Source organism: Eptatretus burgeri, chromosome 14 (genome assembly GCF_056783735.1).
Source record: "Eptatretus burgeri isolate ZD-2024b chromosome 14, Ebu_testis_v1, whole genome shotgun sequence".
Lineage (NCBI taxonomy): Eukaryota > Metazoa > Chordata > Myxini > Myxiniformes > Myxinidae > Eptatretus > Eptatretus burgeri.
Window position 1 is genome coordinate 47254750 of NC_140974.1, and position 11158 is coordinate 47265907.

Here is an 11158-nt window from a genome sequence, read left to right on the forward strand (position 1 = left end):
ATATATCGTGCAGAGGTATCACATTTACCTAGAAGATATAGATGACAACATGCACTGTAACTCTCAAGAAATAGCACGTGGAACATTGCAGCCACATATTCAATGGTCTAGTCTGGGTTTGATTCCCACCGAGACTATAAACTGTCGGATTGATGCTTCGCAGGCAGGGTGTGGTATCAATGAGTGCTTTGTCCTGAAGAGGGACTTTAAACTAGTGATATGTCTGTCTGCATTTGTTTTCTGATGGATGTTAAGCTGGGACCCACGTGCTAGCATTAGTTGGTGGATGCTCAAGATCCCATCATGTTTTTCAATAGTGAGTTGGAGAGATATCTTTGGCAGCCTGGACAAATTGCCAATTCCTGCCCTAACTTGGCCTGGAGAGGAGATGAGCCCCTTTTATTAGCCCCCGTTGAACTTGGTCTGAAACGGGGGCTTATGGAATTGGTCTTGATTTTCGTGTGTGTGTGTGTGTGCGTGCGTGCGTGCGTGCGTGCGTGTGTCCTGCAACCATATCTCGGACATATATGGATCTATTTTATTCTTACATGGCACTAAGACAACATATGATGGTTTTCATATGCACATCATTGTGTTTCACGATGCGATCAAAGATGGCCGCCTGGCGGCCATTTTAGTTGTAATAAAAAATCCTGCTGTCGAACATGTACTCAACCATTTCTCAGACATGCATTTACTGATCTTGTTCAAACATGGCACACAGATAACGAATAAGGGCTTGCATATTCACGTCTTTTTTGTCGAGATCAGATACAAGATGGCCGACTGGCGGCCATTTTTGTTACTTAAATGTGTCCCCAACTATTTCTCAGACAAGCAATGCCCGATTTTGTTCAAACTTGGCACAGGCACAGTGCATGATGGCATACATGTACATCTAAGTTTATTTTTCAATCTGATCAAAGATGGCCGACTGGTAGACTGGCGGCCATTTTAGTTGTACATAAATATGGGCTCGCCCTTTAACTCCGTTCAGCAAAATTACAAAAACGTTTCTCCGCATGTGTATTTTATGTGGGCTATGACATTTTATATCTATCTTGTTTGTTTTTTTTGTCCATGGGATCGGGTCTATTTGTCCATGAAAATAGTGTGCCAAAGATATATGAAATCATGGGATTGATGGCTCCATCTTATCTATTTATATATCTATCCATCCCATAGACACATTGTTATCAATCTCAGTCAGTCCTTTTCTCTTTTAGTCCTCAGACCTCTTTCATGTAATTTTTGTAATAAAACCAAATCAAATTGAATTGAAATGAATGAAAAGATAAATGATGTCACAATGTAGACTGACAAACACAATAAGCCAATGAGTTTACAAGTTTACCCATAACCACTGTGACCTCTTCAATCATCACATCTGGTTGATCCAATCTGGAAGGATATAGAGATAACATGCACTGTAAGTCCATAGAAATAGCAGGTTGCATCATGCAGCAGGTGAAACACTGCAGCCACCTCTCCAGATAAGCACCATAAGTAAATTCATTACCTCAAACAACTTTTCACTGCCGAATGCGATTTGATCTTTACCAGTAAGTTGCCTGTGCCCACACGGGATTCTAAACGGGGTGGGGATGAAGGCAGCAAAAATACAAATGGCATCTTCTGTCATCGAGCCGGCAAGCTGGGAGCATCAATTCACATTTATTGCCACATCTGATGCATTTTAAATGCTATAATGGTGATGAGGTGCTCAATTTGAAACTGTTTGTTCGATAAATGTAGCTTTTTAATGCATAGGGTGTCAAAGCCGGTGAATTTGTATTGGTGTCAAAGCCAATGACCAACTGCAAATTAATAGTAGGATGCTTCCAATGTACGAGACACACAAGGTGCATGAAGCCACGTGCGTGGCGGTCCCTCCGCACCTGTTTCAATAGGACGTCAAAATGAGCAGGTAAACTGGAAAATCACGCCAACCCCCCTTTCTCTTTCCCCTCCCTGGCTTTGAAAATAAACAAATTAACTGTTTAATCACCACCCCACCATCCCTCCCAAAGCCACATAATCCTCATAATCAACTGTCAATTTACCCCCCAACCTTTCAATCGGTCCTAGGCAACAATGAAAACAAACTGTCAAACCACTATCACTTTTCTCTACCTCCAGGCGGTAAGAAATGTACAAATAAACAGTCAAATTACCCTCTCCACCCACTGTACGTCCCCTGACCCGCCCCTCTATTGAGTAAGACGCACCCCCTTCGTTCTTCGTTTCTCGAACTTGTTGTGCACACCCATGGGAGATAAGAAACACTTTGCGCATCCAGGGTGCAGAGACCTGTGCAACTTCTAGTCTCTTATTCTAGGACCTCTTGCCTACCAGGAGAGATCTTTCGACTGGAGAGTATATTTAACTTCACTTTACAGGGTCTCGGAGCCTTTAACTATTGTGATATTGCACTACAACCGTCCTGCGGAGAAACGTGAGTTTCAGATATTCTTTCTGTTGTCAGAGTCGGCATATCGCTTCACACACCACGCAGGTCTGCATAAGTTGTTCATTCATTCCAGGGTCTCAGCACGACAATAAAATACAATACTTGGGTACTCGTCGGGTAAACTTGTGACGTGCATGTGCACCCATCTGAATGAAGGAAATAACTTCAAACTTATCAATATCAGAACAACCTGAGGAATGATAATAGATATTTTAAAGTTTATCATTATAGTGTATTTTATGTCATATTCTCAATCAACAAAACCATTATCGTACAATAGAGTTTATGATTAGGCAAACTGTATTCGATAAGTTTACCAGTGAATATTGTGAAATAAACAATTTAATCTGTGGCCTTCAGCACATACTGCAACAAATTCTATGAAATACCACAACGCTATGTGTTGATAGTATTTTAACACATCTGTCCAAAACTGCTTTACATTGTGATTCTCTACCAAGGTACCCACAACATGACATGAAGTGGATATGCCTTTTGAAGACATCTCGTGTATGTTGATCTGAGATTAGGCCAGCACATATGAGGTTTTGACTGAATTGGCCAAAGCCTTTTGAAAAACCTTTTTGGATCAACATAATTGCTAAGTGATCATACTACCTGTTGATCTGACATAGACACTGTGGTTATTGAGGTCCTTGTTTCTTTTAAATGAAAAGGTGGACAGCTTGCCCATCAGTCTGAGTAGCTATTGTGGACTGGGTTCAGTCTCTGACTCAGTTTGTGTCTGAGGGTGGCCAGCGATAAAGTGATGATAAGTTGGTGTGTGATATGCAGGCGACATCCTCAGGAAATGCCTCGATCGTTCTTGGTACGGAGCCGCAGGGGGGGTGGTCCACGACGTTGGAGCTGTGACAAGCAGTTGGAGCAAAGTCCAGGTGATGATGGTAAACTTCAGGCTCACTCTACATCTGCAAGGGGGAGTCTATCCTGGCTTCTGATGAGGGGATGTCTATTTGAATTCTGCCATTGTGTGGTCTTATACTCACTAAAAACTTCCTCCCTCCATGATTTCCTTCTGCCAATTAAATTTGCATTCATTCTGTATTAGGAGGTAATGAATGAACTTTTTCTTACACTTTTCAATTAGAACACCTGATTAGAGAACCTGGAACTATGTTTTAGCAAGCCATGTAATCCCTTCAGTCCATCCAGATGTTAACACTTTAAACTTCAACAAAATTGATGTTGGGACTTTCTTGAAACTTGGCAGGAACCTTCCTAATAACAGTCATTCTCAAGTTTGTTTGAGCCACCCTCCAGCTCATAATTAAATGGGTCATTGTGAGGTCAAAATGGTCAAAAACGATCTTTGTGGACCATACTCAAACAATTGAGTATGGGATAGATCAAAAGCGGTCTTTAACTGTCTTTGTAGACCACATTGAAGATGTATCAGAAATAGGCCCAGGTGAAGTACAGAATCTGGCAGTGTCCCTGCATAGCAGTTTTAAAAAAAAAGATTGCTCTCCACATTTTCCCCATGGCATCAGTCAGTGACTATCGGAGTGTAGTTGGGAGCTGCAGTATCTGTATCTATGTGGTCTCCTCCAAATCAGCGATCACATAGCATGGTCCGTGCTACAGTTGCAAGTTTGGCATCTTCCGAGGAACATACAGCTTCGCTGTGCTTGCTTATGAGGGATAGTTCAATCTTATGAACGCACCCCATCGTTCAGCCCACTCCGTAGGCCATTTCAACCACCAGTCATTTGACTATTCAACTTACTTTTACAATACTTCTAACTTGGAGTTTTATATGCCCGATATATATATATATATATATATATATATATATATATATATATATATATATATATATATATATATATATATATATATATAGATATAGATATATATATATATATAAATGTATATATATGTATATCAAGATATATAAATATATATATATATATCTATAGATATATATATATTGTGACGTCCACGGGACTTGAACAGTCCCGCCAACGTAGAATGAGCCGAAACGATGGAGGCGGTTTATTTATTTATAACCCAAACATGGCGGTTCTAATCGCTCTACCGCAAACGGGACGAGGAAGGTGGCACGAGTCGCTTTTCACTGAGTTGATGATGTTTATTTGTTTTTATTATCACCAGAAATAACAAGACTCGGCAAGAAGAGGGATCCGGGGCGATTCGACGGGATGGTGCGGGATCGGGCATGGGGAAAAACACAGACAATTCCAATGAATATACAGTTCTCAATCCCTCTAAGGTGCCAAGCGCACACACACACACACACACACACACACACACACACACACACACACACACACACACACACACACACACACACACACACACACACACACACACACACACACACACACACACACACACACACACACACACACACAAAACGTAGCTATTTCTGGTGGTCAGGCTGGACCGTGGTGTGGACGCAACCGTCCCTGGATTGGCGTCGGACGAGCTGGCCTTGCTCTCGTCAGGGGGGCAGGAGAAACCGCGGTGCTGTCGACCTCCTGGTCCTGGCCCAAGTCCGCCCACAGCCGCCAGGGAACCAGCTCCGGCGCCAAGCCGCGAGCAGGAGAGGGAGGCAGGTCCTCCCGCCGCCCGACCCCGCACTCCGAGTCAGCAGAACCCCAGAGCCAACCAAAGCGAGGCACGAGGCTCGGCAAGGCTCCCAGACACGATCAAGAACACGATCGATTCAGCACAACAACCAGGACGCTCTCTGCCGCCACAGCTTCCACACCAAAAAAACCACGATCTTAATCTTCCTCCTCTTCCTTTTCGACTCCGAACAGAACCTTTTTTATCCTTCCTCCTCGTCACTCCCAATCGAGCCGTTTATTGGCCCACCGCCATCGCCTTCCGCCAATCATGATCACGGGGCGGAGCCATCCGCTGCACTGTCCTGTGACGTCACGGCCAGTCTCCAGAGAATACCAAAAAGGGGTTTACGCAGACACACTTACCCTATCCCGTGTCCCTATCTAATTACGTGACAATTATCATCTCCCCCCTTGAAGAAATGAACATTTACTAGACAACTTATCACCACTGAATTGCTACTTATTACATCGAGATCCTGGTAAACTCGAACAGCATGGCATACCTAATTAAACATCCTAATTACCCTTTGAATGCATACCCCCCCCTCAAACGTAACACTGCCCCCTCCTCTGGTACCGCAGCTCCTGCAAGGTATATCACAGGCGCTACCGTACCAGCCTTAACACTTACTGACTCATACCTAATTAACCTAACGAAATAAAGTAGGAGGGGCAATGGGCAGCGAGTTGCAGCTAACTTACCTATCCTGCTTAATGTACTTCCCCCTTATGGCCTTATCCTCGCCTAAACAATCATTCGTTGTTTTTTTTTTATTTTATTTTATTTTATCACATGAGAGCACTGAGCGAAGTTGCACTCCATCCTCCGGATCATCGCTCTTGCCCAGCACTCTTCCAGTGATCTGGGGAGGGGAAACAAAAGGTTCCACAAAAACACAACACTTATACTTTACATTCCTACTCTAAGCCTTAACGACACTATTCACAGGATATTTACACTTGACCGCCTCCCCCAGTGGATGCTAATCGACCCAGCGTTACCTGGGGAGCCAATTTTCAAATTTGCTTGCCCCAAAATTATGCGGACATCATGCCCTTGCTGCACCTGTCAAGTTGTGCGGGATCGGGTGGGACTCACACATCTTCACAACACTCACACCATGGTCATCATCACATTTCTAGGTCATGGTCCTCATTTTAATCATGCAGGCTGAATCCCGTCATGGCCGTGGGGTGGGTTACCACAAGATGATGGGGGCATCTCAGGTGCAACCATGCCCACAGGTAAGCTTTAGTCCAACCCGGACGTTTCTCCGCCCCGCTCCCTTTGATTCCCTCCCCCCTGGTAGCCATCAGCTCTAATCCCGTACAACACTCTGGAAGGGGTCTCACTGGCTCCTCTGGCCTTCCTGGGTCGCCAAGGTCCTACCCGCCTTGGTCGCCCAACCAGACCCTCTCCCAGTTCCCTCCAGACACTGTCACCATTAGCCACCAGGTGGTGAATCTCCTTGAAGGGGGTCGCAATTCACGCTCACCGTGAGCTTCAGCAATCCCTGTGGACAAGCACATCATCCCCACCCACAAAACCCACATGACTCCCCCACCCCATCGGCCTTACATGTGACACCTGCATTTCTAACACTTCACCGACCATGACCTTCCCTGTTACCACACCATGCCCAATAAAAAAACAATGTGTGCACCATACATTTCAATTCTTCACTTGAAACAACTCACACAGCACTTCTCACCCGATCCACGCACCAGCCATTGGACAGCCACTCGTGCCCGCTTTGTTTCCAATTACCCACTGTCCCGATTGTCACTCTAAAACCCAGCAGAACTTACAAACCCATGCCAATTTTCCCACAATTCACTTTTTTTTCCCACCAAAGGAGGGCACTTCGCCACAATCTCAGCAGCCGAGCATGGCCGTATATGCTCAGCCCAATCTAGTCTCCCCGACCCCCGACAGTGATCTCCGGACCCGACCTATGAAAGGGCATCTCGGATAGACCTGGCGGTTCAGCAGGAGGATTCACCCTCTCCGAGTCTAAAAGTCTATTGGAGGGTCCCTCCATCTCCGGGTACCGGCAATATCGTTGCATGTGTCCTCTTCGCCCGCACCGGAAACAACTCCCCATAAAAGGCCCCCGTGGGTATTGGTGAAATGTCTCTTCCGGTTCCGGACCCCCTCGGCCATAATCGAATTGCTCTATTGGCTGGGCTGGACCCCGCCGCTTTGGCGCACTAACTACTGGATGACCCTTTATCAAACTTGACAGTTTCTGGCAAATTTCCTGAAACATTTGGGTAATGCCAATTTCTCCCAGCCCCCCTCCCTGATCCTGGATCTCCGCCTGTCGGATCGTCACCGATGGCCTCTCTGGAACCCGACCCGGCCAACTCCACGAGGCCAGCCTGGCCGCGCACTCGGCCGCTCGGTGAACGGTGGGTGGATCCTGTAACTCCACTAGCGCTCGGACCTCAGGGTCAGGAAGAGCAGCTAAAAATTTCTCTAGTGCCAGTCTGTCCCATGCCTCCACTGTAAGGTCCCGATACGCGATCCTGACTGATTGGTAAATGTCCTGTGCCAGCTCCTGCACTGTCTCACCCGGCTTTAATCTGCGGTGCTGGAGCTGAGCCCGCACCAGATCACAGTTTGCCGCGAACCCAAACCGACGGCTCAACGCCTCGCAAATGTGGGAGCTGGTCAACATCCCCCCCGCGATCACGTTTAACACGTCTGTGGCTGGTCCCCGCAACGTTGCCACCAAATTCCCTGTACGTTCCTGCTCATTCCACCCGTTTAGTCGGGAAATGCACTCAAATTGCGTCAGAAAAGCTTCAACGCTCCCTGACCCGTCAAAATTTACCAGGGGGATCACTTTTACGGTGGCCCGCTTTTCAGTTTCTCCCTTGTCCGAATCCAGCCCAGGGATCAAACACCCTTGTGGCTGCGTATCCAATTTCGGAGTCCACTGTGGCCAAAGATGTTTTGTGGTGAGGGTCTCATGGGTCAATTTTGCCTCCTGTTCCAAACGTTGAATGGACCGATTCACCTCTTCCCGCAGGATCTTCTGGGCCCGCACAACCTCCTCCAAGGCTCCGTCGCGAGTTTGTAGCTGCTCCTCAACCAACCCGGACACTCTACTTACAAAAGACGGCTCTACCAGGCCTTTATCCAAGACTTCATCTTGGCTCATAATTTTATCTTGTTCGTCCAAACGAGCCTCCAATCCTTTTACCTCCTCCGCCAAATTCATCCCTTGCCTCCTCAGCTCTCCCCACTCTTCAACTTGCAGCTGCATACGAGCATCCACACAGGCACGATGACGTTCCAGACTTTCATCCACTTTATCAACCCGAATGTTCGTTGCATCAATTTTATCGACCAATTTTTTAGTATATTTTCCCCCTCCAATGTAATTTCTACCTTTGTTTCCTCCAATCTATCCTCGAATTTACTTTGTATTTCTCCCAATTTAAAATCCACACACTCCTGCATCTCAGTTTTCATTTTCTCCATCTTTTCCCCCAATTCATCCCTCATTAAATCAATCCGTGCACCCAACTGTACCCCCATTACCCCCAATCGATCCGCCATCTCTGCCCTCTGTCCCGTAATTTCTGCCCTCTGTGTCACGAATTGATTTTCCATTTGTGCCGTCATTTCTGCCCTCTGTGCCGTCATTTCTGCCATTTGTGTCACGAATTGATTTTCCATTTGTGCCGTCATTTCTGCCCATCTGTGCCGTCATTTCTGCCCTCTGTGTCACGAATTGATTTTCCATTTGTGCCGTCATTTCTGCCCTCTGTGTCACGAATTGATTTGCCATTTGTACCGTCATGTCCCCTATTAAACGTTCCAACAGTGTCTGGATCGTCACCGCACCGGTTTCCGGCACTGCCGGCCCCGTTATGGGAGATGAAGCACGGTCCACGCTCGGAATGGGGGAGGTTCCAACCCTACCCCCGTCTCTCCCCTCTTCCCCCGACTCGCTGCCAGACACGTGGCCTTCCTCCTCAAACATCTGCACATCCGCCATGGTGCAGAAGTCCCGTTTGCCGCCAATTAATTTAAATTTGAAAAATCCCGCCAAAATTTTCCCGCGCTCACGCGCATTTCTGAAGTAATTTTATATTCCAATTCATGGCGAGATTTTAATCTTGGTATGTTCTCCCGATACCAAATATAAATTAGAGGGGTTCGAACATCCAACACCCTGACACCAATGTGACGTCCACGGGACTTGAACAGTCCCGCCAACGTAGAATGAGCCGAAATGATGGAGGCGGTTTATTTATTTATAACCCAAACATGGCGGTTCTAATCGCTCGACCGCAAATGGGACAAGGAAGGTGGCACGAGTCGCTTTTCACTGAGTTGATGATGTTTATTTGTTTTTATTATCACCAGAAATAACAAGACTCGGCAAGAAGAGGGATCCGAGGCGATTCGACGAGATGGTGCGGGATCGGGCGTGGGGAAAAACACAGACAATTCCAATGAATAGACAGTTCTCAATCCCTCTAAGGCGCCAAGCACACACACACACACACACACACACACACACACACACACACACACACACACACACACACACACACACACACACACACACACACACACACACACACACACACACACAAAACGTAGCTATTTCTGGTGGTCAGGCTGGACCGTGGTGTGGATGCAACCGTCCCTGGATCGGCGTCGGACGAGCTGGCCTTGCTCTCGTCAGGGGGGCAGAAGAAACCGCGGTGCTGTCGACCTCCTGGTCCTGGCCCAAGTCCGCCCACAGCCGCCAGGGAACCAGCTCCGGCGCCAAGCCACGAGCAGGAGAGGGAGGCAGGTCCGCCCGCCGCCCGACCCCACACTCCGAGTCAGCAGAACCCCAGAGCCAACCAAAGCGAGGCACGAGGCTCGGCAAGGCTCCCAGACACGATCAAGAACACGATCGATTCAGCACAACAACCAGGACGCTCTCTGCCGCCACAGCTTCCACACCAAAAAAACCACGATATTTTGGTTGTAATCTTCTTCCTCTTCCTTTTCGACCCCGAACAGAACCTTTTTATCCTTCGTCCTCGTCACTCCCAATCGAGCCGTTTATTGGCCCACCGCCATCGCCTTCCGCCAATCATGATCACGGGGCGGAGCCATCCGCTGCACTGTCCTGTGACGTCACGGCCAGTCTCCAGAGAATACCAAAAAGGGGTTTACGCAGACACACTTACCCTATCCCGTGTCCCTATCTAATTACGTGACAATTATCATCTCCCCCCTTGAAGAAATGAACATTTACTGGACAACTTATCACCACTGAATTGCTACTTATTACATCGAGATCCTGGTAAACTCGAACAGCATGGCATACCGAATTAAACATCCTAATTACCCTTTGAATGCATACCCCCCCCAAACGTAACAATATATATATATATATATATATATATATATATATATATATATATATATATATATATATATATACATATAAAATGACCGTTTTTACAGCCATTTTTCCCTGCTGTGCAGGCGTTTGGCTTTTTGTGAGGCAATGTTTTATGGCCGGATGCCCTTCCTGACGCCAACCCTGGTCGCCTCTTACGACACACAGGGATATGGTACACCTATTCTAACCGGGGCATACACCGGGACCAGTACACTGGCACTCATTTCGCCGACCTCGGAAGGATGACAGGCTGAGTCAACCCCCTGGTGTTAATTCAGCAGCCAACGGGGCTAAAACTCAGGACACTGGGATCCCAAGCCGCCACCCTAACCACCAAGCCAACACCAGGCTTATATATACATATATATATATATATATGAATGAATATATATATATATATATATATATATATATATATATATATATATATATAGATATATCTTCTTCGTCTTCGTCATCTTCTTTCGGCTGCTCCCGTTAGGGGTCGCCACAGCGGATCATCCGTATGAGCCGCATAGTGATTTGGCACATGTTTTATGCCGGATGCCCTTCCTGACGCAACCCTGGTCGCCTCTTACGACACAGGGATATGGTACACCTATTTAACCGGGGTATACACCGGCCCAGTACACTGGTACTCATTTCGCCGACCT

General features: G+C 46.8%; 1 protein-coding gene across 8 annotated transcripts in view; it reads left to right on the top strand.

Moving 5' to 3' along the window:
- The window catches only part of LOC147013113 (uncharacterized), a 174351-nt gene that overhangs the window by 88507 nt on the left and 74686 nt on the right, over nucleotides 1-11158 (top strand). For 5 of the 8 annotated variants that reach the window (XM_085854706.1, XM_085854702.1, XM_085854703.1 and 2 more), the window contains one exon: nucleotides 3266-3366. The exons of 1 other annotated variant lie outside the window; for it this stretch is intronic. In XM_085854706.1, coding sequence (XP_085710832.1) covers nucleotides 3282-3366 — 85 coding nt within the window. In that variant the 5' untranslated portion in view covers nucleotides 3266-3281. Of the gene's footprint in view, nucleotides 1-2234; nucleotides 2456-3265; nucleotides 3367-11158 lie in introns of those variants that run through there. 2 more of the 8 variants (XM_085854707.1, XM_085854701.1) reach the window with 2 other exon arrangements.